The sequence below is a fragment of the Oryza sativa genome, chromosome 7 (genome assembly GCF_034140825.1).
Source record: "Oryza sativa Japonica Group chromosome 7, ASM3414082v1".
NCBI lineage: Eukaryota > Viridiplantae > Streptophyta > Magnoliopsida > Poales > Poaceae > Oryza > Oryza sativa.
The window spans coordinates 26572888-26592028 of NC_089041.1; the positions used below are offsets into that span (position 1 = coordinate 26572888).

At 42.3% G+C, this 19141-nt stretch overlaps 1 protein-coding gene and 1 long non-coding RNA gene across 2 annotated transcripts; both read left to right on the forward strand.

The window, feature by feature from the left end:
* The first annotated feature begins 9591 nt into the window (after nt 1-9591).
* LOC4344021 (myb-related protein Hv33) lies at nt 9592-11869 on the forward strand. Its single transcript, XM_015789991.3, has 3 exons — nt 9592-9974; nt 10250-10379; nt 10527-11869. Exons 1-3 carry the CDS (start codon nt 9842-9844, stop codon nt 11290-11292), a joined length of 1029 nt encoding a protein of 342 aa, XP_015645477.1. The 5' UTR covers nt 9592-9841; the 3' UTR covers nt 11293-11869.
* Nucleotides 11870-16819: 4950 nt separating this feature from the next.
* Nucleotides 16820-17845, forward strand: LOC107281540 (uncharacterized). The gene is made up of 2 exons (XR_001547382.3): nt 16820-17620; nt 17695-17845. It is a non-coding gene; the product is annotated as an uncharacterized lncRNA (long non-coding RNA).
* The last annotated feature ends 1296 nt before the right edge of the window (nt 17846-19141 follow it).

Sequence of the window (19141 nt, forward strand, 5' to 3'; positions counted from 1 at the left end):
TAATGAAAAATGAGGAAGTTGGAGTTTGGAATTGAGAAAAAGAACCGGGCCTAGAATCTAAAATGGACTGCGGGGAGCTGTAGATTCGGAAAGAAATTGCATATGTAAGATTGTAAAAAGTTGCTTGGTCTAATTAAGCTAGCCCACGATCGAGGGCGCCGGCCGGCCGCCGGCGCTAGCTGGACAACGCACAGCGATGGCGACCCACGTAGCAGTGTACAAAGCACGTCGTCCTCTTCCTTAATTCCCCGCTCGCGCGCGCGCACACGCTGTCGGTCTCGTCGTCCGGCCCCCCCTCGCCGCGTTCACACCGTCACACTAGCTCGCCTCGCTCGCGCCAACTAAAGGCCGCGCGCGCGAGAGCAAGCGGCGACGGCGACGGCGACGCGCGCCCTTAACATGTTGTGTCGTTGGCCCGCGCGACGACGGCGACGCGCGGGCGAGAGAGAACGGCAGGTGGGACGTGCGCGTCGCGGCGGTGGGGGACGCGCCGTGCGTGTGCGTGTGCGTGCCCGCATGGCGCTATAGCTGGACGCGTACGTACCCTCGCCTCGCCGCCGGCGAGCGTTGTACGTACGACGCGTGCAGTGCCAGTGGCACACAGTGATCACTCACGGACATGTACAGACACACACAGCGAGAGAGCGACCACCGTACGTGTGGTCCCAGCTCTCGCATGCAGCAGCGCAAGTGCACACATCGTGGCGTCCAGTGTACTACGTACTACTACCTCCGTATCAGGTTATACGACTTTCTAGCATTGCCCACATTCATATAGATGTTATATATGAATGTGGACAATGCTAACCTGAAACGGAGGAAGTAACTATCTACTACTCTGTCTCTGTCTCAAAAAGAATCAAACTCTAAATTTGAATCTGGATACATGTTTGCTCAGATTCAAACCTAGGGTTTAATTTTTTTAGGACGGAGGAGTAGCTAGCTGTATGTTGCTACACTAGTGGCATATACTCCATCCATCCGTCCTATAGAAAACGAATCTATAATCAGATATAATATATTTTAATATTATAAATTTGAATATATGTATATATTTGTATGTAATATTAGGATATATCATATCTAGTATTAGATTGGTTTTTTATGGGATGGACGGATGGAGTACGCTGCAGGGTACAGTAGCGGTGCAACGCGACAATGGCGAGACAGCTCTGCAATGTCGGCTTGGTGCTGGCTGATCGATGCTGCATGCATGCATGCGTTGCACTGTGTGTGTGTGTGTTGCTCGCTCGCTATACTGGTCTGGAATAGTAATATTTAGCCGCCCGTGTTTGGTGGCCGGGTGGAAGAAATATTTTTGTGGCTACGATATGATGATGCCGTGTTTGGTCGCCGGCCGGCTAGCTGCATAGCAGCGGAGCCAGCGTGTGTGCGTGTGCGGGGGGGGGGGGGGGGGGGGGGGGGGGAGGAGGAAGAAGGCTGAGCCCCCCTCTCTTGTAAATGTAGCTCCGCCACTGGTTGCATGTATCCGGTTTCTGATCCCTCGCCGTCGGTTGTTACGTACACCTACGTGCATGCAGTTGGAATTTTTATACTTTTGTTATTTCACTTGCGATAGATTTTTGAGCTCCTGTCTATCGGTTTTTCGTTCGTAGCATCTTACATTAAGATTCGTGTCCCTGTATATCTAACTTACAGTTACACTCACTTACAATGCACTTATGCTCAGCTACAATGCATCAAACTTATTTTTTTACAATTGTTTCTATCTCTAGATTTACATGTTTGACATGTTTGTTTTTTTATTTCATTTAAAATAGGTTGTATACATTGGTTGAAAATTATATAAGATTTGAAACCCCTAATTCATCGAAAGATCAGTAAGTAGTCCCTTTTATATGCCCAAGTAGTCTATCAAGAACAGTGGCGAAGCCACGATTAAAACATAGAAGTGGCCTAAGAGTCTTGGAGTAGGGTCTAATACACTATTACTTAGGCTAATTACCTAACTAATTAGGTGGGGTTACGTGTGAAAAATAATTTGTTTTTTTTTAGAAAAAGGCCAGAGACCCGGCTTATGTTGAAAGCTATGAAAAATAATTTGTTGGAGGGGCCAGGCCACTGGCCGTCCTTCTGTCTCAGCCACCGACCAAGAAAGAACTACACTTTGGATGATATAGGTAATTTAACTTCCTCTCAACTGTCGAGCATCTTTTAGGCGGCGCAAGAAATTTACACATCAATTCGATATTTTAAGCATTTAAAAAAAGATTATCAGGACTATGGGCTGGATCGACAGTCCTTTCAGTTAGCCCAAAAAAAAAAATTCCATCATATATATTATGCTTATTAGAACTCGCACATACGTACATATATCATCTAGTATTTTCTGCATAAATGTAGAAATCACATTAAATATGTCTATTTTTATATAAATATCATTCATGAATATACTACACATGGATAATTGTCTAATAAACGTATAAACTTTGCTACTATCTCCATCGTCCCGCACTGAGTACATTTCTAGCTTTGTATCTGTACAACAGTACAAGCTCAGAGCTAGAAATGCATTTACTACTACAATTGTCTGCACGAGGTAATTAAAATTCTTGTTTCACCCACTCTCACTTTTCACTATGTTTTGTACTAATAAATTCCACTTTGCACCGAAGGGCATCATTAAACTTAGCCTATAATAATCTCAAAATACATAAATTACCCTTTTAGTTAAGTTCAAACATAGTCAAAATTCACGAAGTTTCATATATTAATTTCAAGAACACTGATCTAACACCTTGTACAAAGAAAAAAGTATTTTGATATAGCCCAATGCAACAAGTGGAACAATTTGCATTGTGTTTTACCTAATGCAAATTGAAGTGAAATTCACTCCATTTCAGTGCACGTTCATTATATTACGTGTGAATTAGAGTTACCTACTAGCTAGACCATATGTTAATTTGTAACTTACGTTAACTGTAACATGAACTATTTAATTTGTGGCTGCTTTCTTCTCACTTGTCCCTGTAAGCTTATCAACACTGCTGTGCTTATATTGACCCAGCTGATTAATTAAGTGCCCCACCAGAGTTGGTGCTATGTTCCTTTCTCTAATGGCTCTATTAAATGTAATATACATATATAGATACATGAGTTTGGCATCTTCAGGCTTTTTTTACTGAAGTCCTAATTAAGCAATAATGAAAAAGCTATGCTGCTTTAAACAATTAATATTAGAGTTTGGTACGGTGTGTGCTGATCGAGGTAATTAGAATTATCATGCCACCGACGAATTTTCCATGCATGTACAATATATATGTAATATTTCTACCTCCATATCATAGTCTATACATAGACGTAAAATTGCATACATATATATTCATTACTACTAGATGTGTATCATGTTGGTAACGGTGGATATTATATTGTGTTGTCCAGAGAAATGCATCCGACTGCCCCGAAGGATAATTAAGTTAGATAACTTGATATGAGCTTATTAATTATCAGATCATATCAGACATATGTTATTCTTTTAATCCCTAGCTAGCTTAGCAGATATCGATCATTAGCCAATAGCAATAAATTAAAACTCTCTAAAACAATGCAAAAAGGACATGGTAATTAAATGTATATTGTATCATCATAACTCTCCTTATATTTATTTGGATAATATTTGAGGAGTAGATCAATGCATAGTGTATGCATGGGGTCGTGCTGGCCCTTAGAGGGTCAATTAGGGCCTCCCAATTTTCCAACTCAGATAGTTTCTATAGCAAGTATTATCACGAAAATAAAAAGTTAAGGTCATAAAAAGCTAATGTGACATAAGAGTTAATGAGAAGAGAAAGAAAAAAAGATGAAGAAACCATTTCTCATGAAAAAAAAACTCTATACATAAAAAAACTGAAAATAAAAGGATATGTGAATAAAATAAGAAAAAAAAGGTAATTGGATGAAAATTTATTTTGAACAAGCCACGCCCACTGAGATATAGTTTCTATACATAATATCTATATGATATAATAAATACATAAACTATAATAATAGTACTTGATAATTTTTAGGTTGGGATTATCTTTAAATCGTACTCGTTATAGTATATCACAACGGTTAAACTTTATCTTCATTATTAGCAAATGTACGCGTTACATTAAGCTGCTATTTTGCAAACCCCAATAATGTACATGTACATATAATTATTGTACCTAACATGCGCATGCATGCATGCATTATGTCTGCATGCCTCCAGCTCCATATGATCAAAGGAATCTACCACATTAATTCCATAATGGGCTAGTTTATAATTATGGACTAATTAATTTTGCAGTAATCCATAATATATTCTGATTAGTAAAAATAATTTAGCTACCTCTATTCATATTCAATTCTTTTAAGTGTGTGTAACTAATTGATCATTTATACGAAGCTGCCCCCCCCTCCCCCCCTAAAAAAAATAAAAATAAAAACAAACTATTCACTTGCTTTTGGTGATATATGCATATATATGTTTATAATTTATACGTAGACAAAGACAACCAGTTGTACATGTGCGCTGCAAAGCTAATTTTTTAAAATTCTTTAATCAATATCTCTTGGATTATAACGATTTCCCGAATTAAAAATTAATTTGCGAAAACAACAAGGCCGACACATATAAATACTGAAAATCACACCTATTTATACGCACAGAGCCCACACGCGTATAAATATATATGACCGGCAAATTAGTTAACTCTGGTCTGTTTGGTAGAGCTCCAACTCCTAAATTTAATTATAGGAGTTGGGTCTGAGAATTATGGAGCTGCCTAAACCCAGCTTCACCTCTCTCTAGTTCGGGCCTGTTTGGCACAGGTCCAGCTCCACCCCTCCTGGAGCTCGAGCTCAGCCAAACAGTTTCAGCTTCACCAAAACTGGGAGTGGAGTTGGGTGGAGCTTCTCACAAAATGTACTAGAGTTGTGGATTTGGGTTTAGGCAGCTCCACAAGTCCACACCAGACTCAACTCCTGGAGTTATATTTAGGAGTTGGAGCTGTACTAAACAGGCCCTCATTTTGTGAGAGAGCTCCACTAAGCTCTAGGCTGGAACTGTTTGGCTGAGCTCCAGCTTCAAAAGAGGTGGAGCACTGAAGCTGTAGCTGTGTCAAAAGGCCCTAAGCAATGTAATATAGCTAGTCCTGCTTTAATTGAGCAAGTAGCGGCTTTAATAGTTGAACTTGACATGCATACGTGTACGGTGACGCGGTTTAATGCAATGCACGTACGTATATACGTACGCGTCGACGTAGATTTTTATTATCAGCTGGTCCCCGGATTTAATTCGCCGCGAGCACATGTACCACACGCATATATACGTACGTACGTACTATACCATGCAATTGACCCTATAATTAATTAGCTAACTCTGAAATATGTTTTTTTTTCTTAGAAAAACATTAGGAGACGCACTGATAACACAATCCGGCCTAGGTGGGGTTGGCCGACCCACTCGGGAAAATGCCCAATCACCCTAAAAGACTAGTCTAATAGAAGAAGGGTGACTCTCCCTTTTAAGGTGACTTCCTCCTCCCAAGTTAAGCAAGGTATAGGATTATTCAAAGGCTCACACGGTCGCCGCCTGACTTTGACGTCTTTGCCAGTGGGTAATAGTGGAGGATGTCCTCATCACGCACTCACACAACTATACTTACCCCTATTTCTTAGAAGCAGATGCACATGTATCTCAATATACGTCTACAAGTACTCAAAATACAGATGTTAGGAATAAATCCATGAAGTAGCTCCACTTATCTCCCACGAAATTCCTACAAGTAAATTTCACAGAATTACATGTAGGTAGTCTGACCAAACTATCACAAGACACTAGAGATTTAAGATGGTGTATCCCAAAACTAGCAGTCTTATCTTTTCGATTATGCTTATGCTTATCAACCAAAATTTAAATTTTTAACCTTAAATTTGAAATTGATTTTGAAGTTTTTTTCCATTGAAGTTTATTTTTCAGCATTTTCTTTTAGATGGCTAAGAACACACATATAATAGTTTTACTCACAAATTATTTTCCGTTTGTAAATATGCCGTTGGCTTATTCTTTATATAAACCAAACAACGGGGACCTAGATTTTACACCAAATTTATCATACATAAAACTATATATTTAAGGTGCAACATCACAAAACTATATATTTAAAAATTAATTTATCACAAAACTATATAATCCAGAGCTTAAATAATACCTAGCACTATTAAACATTATAGTCATGATTAAATTGACGTTAAATATGTAGTTTTATGATAACTTGATTACTAAATCTATGGTTTTATATTTAATTTTAAACATATAGTTTTATGATAAATTTAGTGTTAAATCTACATTTTTTTTCATACACCATCTTATGTAATTTTGTGATAGTTTGTTCAATGAATCTATAGTACATTATTTTGTAAAATTTACTCAATTCCTACCGAAAGAGCACCTACGTAACTGTGCGACACTAAGATTTTGAACCCTTAGTTAGCAAGTGGCATGCACCTACAACTTCACCGTCACACTAAATATGCTACCCTACTAATTTGATTTCGATCAAAAGCTTGAATAAGGAAGCTAGTGTCTACTAATTGCCCAAAATCCTTGCATGCATGTGTAGCGTGTGAAATACTAATTATTGCCGAATCATCAACACGCGGGAAGAGATAAATGTTCTGTCGGTGAAGAGGGGATAAAAAGCACGTGTCATGTATATTCTTCGATATATCTCTGTCATGACGAGGATGGTAATTGCATTTGGCAGCTAGGTACTGCATATCTATATGTGTACATGTTGAGCAGCTTTCTCCAAGAGAGAGAAATTAACATCATGCAAGAGATATATAGATGCAACTAGCTAGAGGTCTCCCTCCTGTCATGAAAACTAGTAATTGCTAGCTAGCTTAATTGTGGTGTGGCAAATGAGGGATCACACAAACATGTTCACATCAACTATTGATTAATCAATTACTAAGGCGATCAATAGTAATCACTGTGCATGCTAAAGAGAAAGGCAGTTGGAAATAGTATTATTATTAGGCAAAATTTGCTACAGGACACGCAAAAAACGTGTAATTAGCTGGGAGACACCGCGAAAACGTGACACGGCTGATGGACACTACAAAATTTGTGTAATTGGCTATAGGACACTGGTCGCATTATTTTATTATTTCCGAGTCAAAACAAGTGATATATTTTTCTGAATGTCTAGATTGCCCTTTCTCTTTCCTTCCTTTTCTCCTACGCCGGGAACCTGCGTGATGGGACGAGGTCGGCGAGGTCACCGGGAACCCGCGCGATGGGACGAGGTCGGCGCAGGCGCGAGCTTGATGGCGGCAGCGGGGCGGCAGACGGAGAGGCCCGCCTCGGCGAGGCCGGCGGGGCCGCTGACGATGACGGCGAGGTCGACGGGCCTAGAGCAGGCACCCGGGGGGAGGGGTCGCCGACCGCTGCCGCGCGGGTGGGGGGAGGCGTCGGCGAGCTCGGCGCGAGTGGGCGGGCATGAGCTCGGCGCGAGCTCGGCGCGAGTGGGCGGGCATGAGCTCGGCGGCAGCGGGGCGGCAGGGCGAGAAGGCGCTCGGTGTTCTCGGCGAAGGCGCTGAGTGTCCGCGGCGAAGACGACGACTACGGCGAGGGCGAGAGCAGCGGCGCATCGCCGCCAACTCCCTCTCCGGTAGCAGCTCACGGCGCCCACCTCCATCTCGCCGGACAAGAGGAAGACCGGCCAGCTAGCAGCTAGCAGCAGCCAAGCATGCGCCGGCGAGCTCGCTCCACCAGCAAGAAGATGGCTAGCTAGCTCCTTCAATTCAGACTTGAGAGCTTGAGCAGGCAGCAATGGCGAGCTCCTTCAGACTTCAGGCTTGAGAGCTTGAGCAGGCAGCCAGGAGGCAGCTGCAGCCGGTCAGGGGCTCGATCTGGTCTCTGATTTGCAAGTCGGAGCATGCACAGGCGTCCTCTTGTGCCGACCTCGCCAACCTCGCCCCACTGCGCGCGATCCCGGCGAAGGAGAAAACCAAGGAAAGAGAAGGGGCAATCTGGGCATTTAGAAAAATATCTCACCTCTTTTGATCCGAAAATAATAAAATAATACGACAAGTGTCCTATAGCTAATTACACAATTTTTGTAGTGTCCGTTAGCCGTATCACGTTTTCACGGTGTCTTCCAGCTAATTACACGTTTTTTGCGTGTCCTGTAGCAAATTTTGCCTTATTATTATTTAACATGTGGTTACCATCCAAATGCCATCTCTTCCACACATGCAGTACCGCTCTATCTAGCTAGCACTACTGTTTGTCTGTCCCTAACCAAGCTATAGATATAGATAACCAAAGGCTAATTAATTAGGCCCCCATGGCCATGCATGATAAGATTCTGTGTGTGCTGTGGCATATCTGGCTAGCAATTAATTATTACATGTAATTAATTGTTAATTAATTAATTAATTAATTAATTGATGGTGAGAAGATGAGACCGATAATTAAACCATGTTGGTCGGTTGCTTGCGTTCCAATTAAATCACTGGTCGAGAATGAAGTGATGCTAAAGCAAAGCGAATGTGTGTGTACAAAGTCCAACAGGGGCATGCATCCATGCAGAGCTAGCAATAGCATCTGCAGTAGTTAGTGGCAGATCGATCGATGCAAAAGTGTCAAGGTGAACATAATGTTAGCAGGAGAAAGATAGATAAGAGGCAAAAAGCTTAAGGCAGAAAAAGAGTCCAACATATGCAGCTGCTGCTAGCCCTACCAACACGGCTGATCTGACGAAGTGTGATGATGAGCTGGGTGGATGGTTACTACACCTGATCACCACACATACCCTGGAGATAATTGGTGAAGCTGCCATTAGCAGCAGAAGCAACCGTTTTCTGCTTCGTTGTGTGTAATACGTGATTAACTTATTGATTTACGCATTTTAAGACAAATTTATGATATTAACCTCTCCCCACCCACACTTATGATATTATGGTAGGTACATTTTAAGACAATTTTACTTATATTAATTTTACGTTTCTAAATTATTGTTTTAGAAGTTAGTGATGGTCAAAGTTCCAAAACATCAATCGAGGGGTTCCTTTGACATAGAGGATTGGCAAAGAATTTTTGAAATATTCAATTCTCTTCGGAATTTTTTCCCCATAGGATCCTTTGATTCGTAGGAACAAGATATGAATATTTTCGTAGGATTACATATTTCTATGATCAATTTCATAGAAAAATAAACAAAAGGTTAGACTTCTTGGAAACTTTTCATGGGTTTAATTTTTTTTCCAATGGTGCAATCAATGTGCTCCTCTTTCCATTTCCTACCCCTTTAATTCCTACATTTTTCCTATTACTTATCCTGCGTTTCAAAGAGGACCTAAATCTTGTCTTAAATTAAACGACAAACATTTATGACCAAAGTGAGTACTATTATAGGTTGAAGTTAGTAAAGGTGGTGGAAAATATTAGCAAGTGATCGAGAGAGAGGAGAGAGCTTAAGGTAGGGAGACCTGAGCTGAGAAGAGAAAGTCTTCGAGAAGAAGAAGAAGATGATGAGATGAGATGCTTCATCACTCATCAGAGAGAGTGTAACACTCTGCACACCACAATGGCCACCTACCTGAGAGCGACCTCCCGCCTCCCGCCCACGCAATCACCTCTCTCTCTCTCTCTCTCTCTCTCCCGCCTTTTATACCTCGTCTTCTTCCCCCTCCCATCCCCCCCCCCCCCTCTCCTCTGTCCCAGCTCAAGCTTTCGTCTTCGTCTTCGCCATCGTCGTCGGGACATCGCCGGCGGTTTGGTTTGTTCTCTCTCGGTCGTCGTCGGCGGCAATTGCGACATTGAGCACGGTGGTGGTGGTGGCCATCTATGGCGAAGCGGGCGGGCGGCGCGAGGAAGAAGCTGAGGAGAGGGCTGTGGTCGCCGGAGGAGGACGAGAAGCTGATGAACCACATTGCCAAGTATGGCCATGGCTGCTGGAGCTCCGTCCCCAAGCTTGCAGGTATATACACTCACTAGCTATATCTAACTATACATAGTTCATAGCTCTAGTAGCACTAGTACTACTACAAAGATGGACAATGTAATTTAGCTTAATTAGTGCCATAATACTAGTTACTCTCTCTGTGCATGATTTGTGCAATTGTGCTTAATTACGAAATTTTCATGTCACTTAATTAACTGAATTGAGCTGAAATGAACCTTTTTAGGTAGGAATTAATTGGTAGTTTGAATTTGATATATATCATTAGAAATTCCAATTTGTGGTTGCATTAGGCCTTGAGAGATGTGGGAAGAGCTGCAGGCTGAGGTGGATAAACTACCTCAGGCCAGACCTCAAGAGGGGAGCATTCTCACAGGAAGAAGAAGACCTCATCATCCATCTCCATTCCATGCTAGGAAACAAGTAATTAACTCAAACAAATCCATATACACATTACTACTAGATTATCATACTAGTAATTTAACTACTTCTCTTAATTAATTATAGCTTGGATGATTTCTAGCTAATTAATCAATCAAACAGGAAATTAATCAGCTTGAATTGAATCAGGTGGTCTCAGATTGCGGCTCAGCTGCCGGGTCGGACGGACAACGAGGTCAAGAACTTCTGGAACTCTTACATCAAGAAGAAGCTTCGCCAGCGCGGCATCGATCCGGCCACCCACAAGCCGCTCGCCGAGGTCGTCGCCGCCGCCGCCTGCGCCCGCACGCCGGCGGTGTTCAGCGACGCCGAGCTCATCCTGTCCTCCATCGGCGCCCAGCCGCCGCCGGAGAGCTATGATGGCAGCCGGTACAGCACGGAGTGCGGCGCCGCGAGTGTCGGCGGCGACGGGTCGCTGTCGTCGCTGTCCGGGTACAGCCAAGCGACAGCGGAGTTCGCGGTGGACGGCGCCAGCGCGAGCGCGCTGCTGCACTGCGGCGGCGGCGGCCCCACCTCCTCCGGTGGTGGCGCCCCGCCGGCGCCCACGGCGGCGGTTATCCCGTCGGTGTCGAGCTCCAGCACGCTGAACTCGATGGTTGGCCTAAGCCCCGCCGCCACCACCACCACCACCACCACCGACGAGCAGTACGGCAACACCAACCACCTCCCATGGCTGGAGCTGGGCCCAAGCACCACCACCCCCTCCTCCTCCGCCGCCGCCGCCACGTTCGACCACTACGGCGCCGCGCTGGACGAGCTCAAGTGGTCCGATTACGTGTTCGACGGCTACAACCACCAGCTACCTCCGTACAACCATGGCGGCATCTATGGCGGCGGCGACAGCAAGGACACGGCGGTGCACTTCGACGCCCACGCCCTCGGCAACTGGTGCTAGCAGCTACCCCTCCGTAAAAAAAAAAACAATTCTAGCTACAAACCTGGACATATGCGTGTCTAGATTCATAGCTAAAGTTTGTTTTTTTATGGGACAGAGTAGTACCATCTAGCTAAGCTCGAATCCACCCCAAATTAGGCGCAACGAGACCGACGGCGAGCGATGAGCCATAGCAATGATCAGCCGATCAATTAGTAGGCGCCATAATTGCATGCAAGCATGCTGCTACGTATAAATGTACGTATACCTACGGGTCAAGTTTTCAACGTGTATACGCGCGTGTGAATTAATTAAGTCGGCGCGTACGTAATTAAGATCATAGCTGATGTTTGGTGAGAGGTTTTTGGGTTGTCAAAAGATTTTTTTTTTTTTTGGTTTAGTTTCTTTCATTTCTCTTCTCTCCTTTGATCGATCGATCGAGAGATATCGATGGATCGGGCATTAGTTTGCTGCTTTTGAGTGACATGATTGTGATGATAATTAAAGTCTTTAATCTCGATCGCCGGTACACGTACAACATGTAAAGTTCTTCATATGATGATATATATAAATATATATATAGACATTGATGCTGAAATCCGTACGTGTAAATATATTATGTGATCATGGTGTTCTATATTTCATATTTGAGTGGTCAGTTAATTGAATTAATTAATTAATTAAGTAATGGTGGTGATTAATCAGTGTCAGACTGTCAGTGCATAGCTTTATAATGGGGTCGTCCGGCCATATATTCGTGTCTGTTTCTTCTCCCTTTCAGAGTTGGGTGTTGGTCCCGTGTGTAATTACGTGGCTCGTTGCTTCAATTTGCCAATGATTGAGCTAATTAAACATCCATGCCCAAGATGTACTTTTACTGTACACTATTTGTCCGGTAGCTAGCTAGCACAGAGATCTGCCTAGAACGTGACCGTTCAATCATAGTTTTGGAAAGGCAACTTAGTAATTAATTTAGTTTGCATGTGTTAATTTACCTTTGCTAAGGTTGGCAATTACCTCACTAGTTCCTGAAAGATCAATATATGAGCACTAGATGGATTGTTTTTAATAATGGAATTCATTCCCATCTTTGCTTCCAAGAAGTTACAACCAATTATTATAAAAGTTACAGATCGATCGAAAAAAATATAAATTATAAAACCACAGCTTGATTAAAACACAAGAAACTATTTAGCTTTACCAACCTATAATATCAAGGTATGAACATTAGCTGGATGGGAAAGCATCAATGGTACGTTGGTAAAATCGTGAGTACCAGAGGCTGGAAGGGCTGAAAATTATGCTACTAGGGTTGAAATCGTACTTGTGACTAAATAACTCTAACCACTAGAGTTCAAATCGTACGGGGTGTCTGTAAACATAGTTGTATAGACATTTAATTAGTGCAGAGGCTAGAAGAGTTGTACTACCTTTTTCATAAAAAAGAGAGCAAGAGAGCATTACTTGAATACATAAGGTTGTCCAGATTCGTTGTACTAGAAAATATCATCTCTAATATTAGGTTGGGTTTTTGAGACGGAGGGAGTAGATACATGCAGACAAGTACTCTCTGCATTCTTTCTTCTATCAAATATTTTGATAATACAAAGTATTACCATTTTTTAAGTAAATTTCATAAAACTACAAATATTTTGATCAAAATTTCACTCAAAACTATAATTTAAGATGATATATCACAAAACTATATATTTAACAATCAACAAAACTACATATTTAAGGCTAAGTATTACAAAACTACAGATTTAATAATAAAATTATTACAAAACTAGGAATGTTATGTGTGAGTTATAAATGTCCAAATTTTATGATTAAATTTTTGATAACTTTGTTACTTAAAATATGCAGTTTAGCAATATTTCACCTTAAATCTGTAAGTAGTTTGTGATAAATTTAGTTAAATCTATAATTTTATGATACATCATGTTAACTCTATATTTTTGTGATAGTTTAACCAAAGTACTTATAGTTAAGTGAAATTTACTATTATTTTTAGCGATTTTATTTTTTAGAAAAAATGTTGCAAGTTTGTTTCGTAATAAAACCCATCGATATCAATTTTTGGATACTGAATATTAATATTCTTGATCAATATATCAATGGTTTGAGATTTTTTAGTTTGGACATTTATAACATTCCTAGTTGAGTGTAAACATGATCGACATGGATTTATATACAGCCATAGCAAACCTAACAATAATGCAAATGGAGAGGACCAATTAGTTGAGTGTAAACCATGCATGTGCGTCGATCTTTAAAGTAGCCAGTTTTTATATATAAATCATGTGCAGAGTAAAGCACACAATTGGGCGGTTCACAAATGCTATTTTGTTTAATTAATTAATCTTCTCGCGATCAAACGCTAGCGTTTGGCGAACTAAGTACATACGTGGATGGAGACACATGCAGGCAAGCAGCAGTAGCTAGCTAGCACTTTGGCCCCGTTTAGTTGCTAAAAAGTTTTTCCCAAAAACATAACATCGAATCTTTGGACACATGTATAGAGCATTAAATATAAACTAAAAGAAAAACTAATTGCACAGTTAGGGGGGAAATCACGAGACGAATCTTTTGAGCCTAATTAGTCCATAATTAGCTATAAGTGCTACAGTAACCCACATGTGCTAATGGCGGATTAATTGGGCTCAAAAGATTCGTCTCGCGGTTTTCAGGCGAGTTATGAAATTAGTTTTTTCATTCGTGTCCGAAAACCCTTTCCGATATCTGATCAAATGTCTGATGTGATACCCAAAAATTTTCATTTCACGAACTAAACATGCCCTTTGTGTTGAAGAATTGAAGGGTAACTAGTGAATGGTTTTGTTTGTCAAAAAAAAAAAACTAGCGAATGGTTTCTTCATCTTTTACCTCTCTCATCATTAACTCTCTTCCACATCATATTTTTACTTATGTAATAATATATTTAATGCTATAGACACTAAATGGTATGCAGTCTTGGGGATGGCCTAAGTGCCTAACCGCTCGAGAGGATATCCTCTTGTTTATCTTTTCCAACTAAATTCAACACAAATGGTCATAAAATATTTAAAAAAACTTGACAATACAGAGTACAGTGATACACACTAATTAATTAAAAAAAAGATAAATTTGAGTATACAATACTATTTAAATGCTGGATTTATCTTTTTTTTTATCTCGATCAACATATGAGCTGAGAATATACTTTAGATATTGTTACACAGAAATGAGGGAATATTCTCACGATCGATTAATAAAACTGTTTCCGGCTGCATTTTGAACTCATGATGCTAGCTTAATGGGCACACTCAATAATCACTATCATTGAGTCGCCATAGATGGAGAGATGCTGAGGCAGCTATCGCAAATAGGACTATAGGAATAGGAATAGGAGTGCTAATCAAACACCTGCAGGTCAGTGTATAATGGCGACCGGCAAAAGATGGCCTTGATTGATTCATTTTTATTTAGGAAATTAATTAATTAAAGAGCAACTAACATGCATTTCTCGTGTCGTGATATATATGCAGCGCAAATTAAAATACGTAATCCGCCCATTACAAAATCTGACACGTATTACGTACACGTCCATGGATCTAGCTACACACCTCACCTCGCGTCTCGCGTCTACTTCAGACTTCAGAGTTCAGATGATTAATTATATATGCAAATTTTATTATTGTTTTAAGTAGTACTAATTACTCTGTCTGTTCTATAATATAAAGGATTTTAAAGAATTATATCCCTCCAAAATACTTATATTATGAGTGGGAAGGAGTAATAATTAACTAGTGACAAAAAGATGCATACACTTGGTGCGGCCCTGCTTAGATACACTGATCATGAGCGCATGGCCAGCAACCTCTGTAACCGACAAAAAGAGGGGGGCTAATTATGACCTTGATCGTACGTCATGTCTCTCGTCCTGTTTTCACTTTTTTTGTCAATGAATAAGCAGAAAATATAACGCCATGCTTCTAAAAGGGAAAAGTTCGAATTACACTGGACGAATTAAACCCCTTTACTTTTATAAACAGTTTCGGAATACGCCAATATACATTGTATTTAATTTCTATATGGTGTACACTTTGTCAGTAGAACAAACGTGACAAGTAATAGATAGAGAAAACCACTTCCCTCTCTCTCATGCTGCACTTTCTCTATCCCTCTTTGAAATCCCTAGCCAGCGACACAAAGGGTGGTGGGATGAATCAGCTACTGGTGGATATCGATCGAGATTGCTTGCAATATCGCTGAGGTTGACTTGCTAACATAGATGGCCATGTGGGCCGCCGAGGCTTGTCGGGCCGGCACGGCCCGACCGACGCACCGGGCCGTGCCGTGCCAGCCCACGTGCCGCACTCACGGCCCAACACACCTCGGGCCGTGCCGGGCCGGCCCGTAGGCATGATGGGCCATTGTGCTTTTTCTCAGAATAAGTCTATTTTTCATCCCTCCTATTGGCTGTGACATATATACAGCTAAAAAACGTCTATTTTACCTCCCTCTTCTTTGGGCTGTGGTATATAAATAGCTAAAATAAATCTATTTAAGGTCCCTATTCTTTGGACAATGACATATATATGTCTATTTTTAGTCCCTATACTTTGTGTGCCGGGCCTAGCCAGCCGGCCCATCGTGCCGGGCCGGCCCGACCGTGCCGGGCCAGCCCAGCGTGCCAGTGGGGAGGCCCAGGCACGGCTCGGTCGCCGAGCCATGCTTGGGCCGGGCCAAAAAGTAGTGCCGTGGGCCGGGCCTTCGGGCCTCGGGCCTTATGGCCATCTATACTTGCTAATGTCCTCCCCGAGCTCGATGAGGAGAGCCGTTGCAACTATGGTGGATCTTGGGGCTTGTGATGGTTTTACATCTAGGGCCGTTTAGGAGGTAGGGGCACATCCTCACTACCTCCCTTCAAAAGTTCCTCCTCCATTACCAGTCACTCGAGATATATATGGAACGTGTTCGCATCAACCATCTTCACTACCTCCCCTCCATGACAGAATTGGGTTGTAAATTTGTCTAGTTCACTAGCTTGTTGATTGGATTGGATATAAGAAGTTTCCGCAGGTCAGAAATTGGGTGAACAATTCAATTCGAGGCCCTATGATTTGCTCAACTTCGAATTTGAAAAGCTGTGATGCGTACGTCGAAGTTTTGGGCCGAAATTTGTTCGATGTAAATAGCCAAGTTTCGGCCCAATTATGCTCGTGCAATTATTGGGCTCATGGCCTGCGGCTAATACCTAGCCTGGACAGGCCCATGTAGACCACAACATTTCACTTCGGAAAAGTACACCGAAGGTCCCTCAACTTGTCATTGAGTTACAAAATCATCCTCCAACCGTAAAACCAAATATCCAGCATCTCTTAACTAATCAAAACCGGTCACAATAGGTTATTCGATGGTTTTAAATCCGGTTTTATCCTACGTAGCGGCTGAGTCAGCATGGAACCCATATCGACTTCACATATCATATCAGTATGACACGTCATCTTTCTCTCTGTTTCCCCTCTTTTGTTGTCTCTCTTCCTACTCTCCACTCGAGCCGACTCGTCGAACACCTTGCCTCACAACCACCCCATGGCCGACCGCGTCCACCCCATGCCCGCGCCACCGCTGCCGTCCTCGTCTCCTCCGCCGGGACACGACGCCGCCACCGCCGCCGCCGCCACTGGCACCACGCCGCTGCATCCCAGCTTCCGCGGCGCGCCGCCGCCGTCTCCAAGCACATACATCATCCAAATCCCCAAGGACCAGGTCCTCCGCGTCCCGCCGCCGGACCGCGCGGCCCGCAAGCCGCCGCCGGCTCCACCACGCGTGCTGTGCCGCCTTCAGCGCGTTCCTCCTCCTGGTCCTCCTCGCCGCCGGCCCGTGGCCCGCGTTCCACCAGGCGCCGAGGAACGTGATGGTGTTCTCGACGGCGTTGACCGGAGGAGGCGTGAGCTTCACGGAGGAGTAGAGGAAGCGGCTCGATCGGCGCGGTGCCCCTGAAAATCTCACTAGCAAGCACAGATCAATCTCATCACTTCTTTCTTCTCTTAGATGGCCTGGTTGACTGCGAAGGTCCTGCTGCAGATGGCACCTCTTGAGCAGCCTCAACTGCTTCAGCTTTAGAGCTTCTCAAACTCCTCCTTGTCATCCTCGCTGATGGGCCTGCTCTTTCATTTTCTTCAACCAGTTCAGATTTGACTCCTCTGCGTCTAGTCCTCAGGTTCGTTAACATCCTCCCCGCTGCGCTCCTCCCTCACCAGCCGCTGGCCGCGCCGGTCGCACCACCGTGCGTCGCCGCCTCACCCCGACGACAACGCGTGGCCACAGCAATGGCGCCGCACGGCACGCGGAGGAGGAGGAGGTAAGGCAGACGACCGCATTACCTTGAATGGTTTTGTAAGTTGAGGAATGTGATATATCTGGTTTTGTGGTTAGGTGATGATTTTGTAACTCGATGACAAGTTGAGGGACCTTCCGTGTACTTTTTCCTTCATCTTCTCCTCCCTTCTTCTCAGGCTCGGTGTATATATGTACATCCTGGAACTGAAAGAATACACCCGTGGAAATACAGATTTGAGTAATCCAATTTATAGCAATCTAACTCAATAATCAGGATTACAATAATCTTAAATTGAAATAAACAGAGCATCAGTAACTCAAACAAAATTAGTTAAAAGCCATCACTCATTACTACCCCATCCTTTGTGTCTTTTTTTTTCTTTCAAATATTTGACACTACATAAGTTGTTACTACTTTCCACGAATTTGCCACTAGCACGCTTCATATTCTCACGAGTCTTCACTTGGTCATTAATTTGTGCTTTAGCGTATCTCTTCTTTATATAAAGCTAATGCCCACTAAAAATATAAAACTCAATATGCAAGTATAATATTTATTAGCACTCCTAAAACCTACATGCAGGTATGCCACATCAACCCATTAAGCACACAAAACTCAACATGCAAGCATATAGTAATTATATCTACAATTTATTTCATTCTAAAACTAAATATACACATGCTAAATCATCATTATCAAATCATTTTTATAATATTTCAATTCAAATCATTTCATCATTTCTCCATTATCTAACATATATCCCGCAGTAAAGCGTGGGGCATCATCTACTGAAGAGTGCTATCGCCAAAATAACAACCAGGTTTAATGATTTTGTGGGATACCTGGATGTAGCGGCTGGAAAACCGTTTCTTCAATAAAGATTGAGACAAAACTGAGATTGGGTAGAACTGAACAAAATTTGGCAGACGGAGAAAAAAATGGCCAAACGGTTTCGTATAGAAAAAAAAAAGAAAGGAGGTTATTCAATAGCCATAGTAGGTTTCATTCTTTTCTTCCATTCAAAAAGCCAAAGAAAAGGATAGTAAATTATCGATTCATCGTTGATAGCTCTAACCGGAGGGATATTGTGATAATAGCGGTGGATCAAACAAGAACTTGATGTCGATCTTAGATCCGAGAACTGAATATATTACAATGTAATATATAATGCCAGGGCAAAAGACAAAGATCACGGTCCAATTGCCTGAATCAAAAGCGTTTGCATTGCGTAGGATGAATAGAAAATAAAAGACATAACGGAGGTTAACTAACGAAAAAGAAAAAGAAAACAGAAGAAAATACATGTCAATGTCAAAATTCAAGCCATATAATTGCTCTTCACTTGTTCTTCTAGAAACGCTATCCGGTCGATCCGGTCTGATTGGCAGCAAAATTATTGGAATTTGGTGTCAATTCTGATTATGTCAGTGATTCCGTGTGATCACCAGTTGAGAGTTTAGAACAAAGCCTTTTCTCAGCCAGATCGATAACTCCGTAACTCGTTGCCAAAACTGCTAGAATCACCGTTGATGTCACTGCAAG

Coding starts and splice junctions, on each gene's coding strand:
- LOC4344021 (XM_015789991.3), top strand. CDS start 9,842: ATGGCGAAGCGGGCGGGCGGCGCGAGGAAGAAGCTGAGGAGAGGGCTG. Junction 9,975..10,249: donor CTCCGTCCCCAAGCTTGCAG/GTATATACACTC, acceptor TGGTTGCATTAG/GCCTTGAGAGATGTGGGAAG. Junction 10,380..10,526: donor CATTCCATGCTAGGAAACAA/GTAATTAACTCA, acceptor GAATTGAATCAG/GTGGTCTCAGATTGCGGCTC.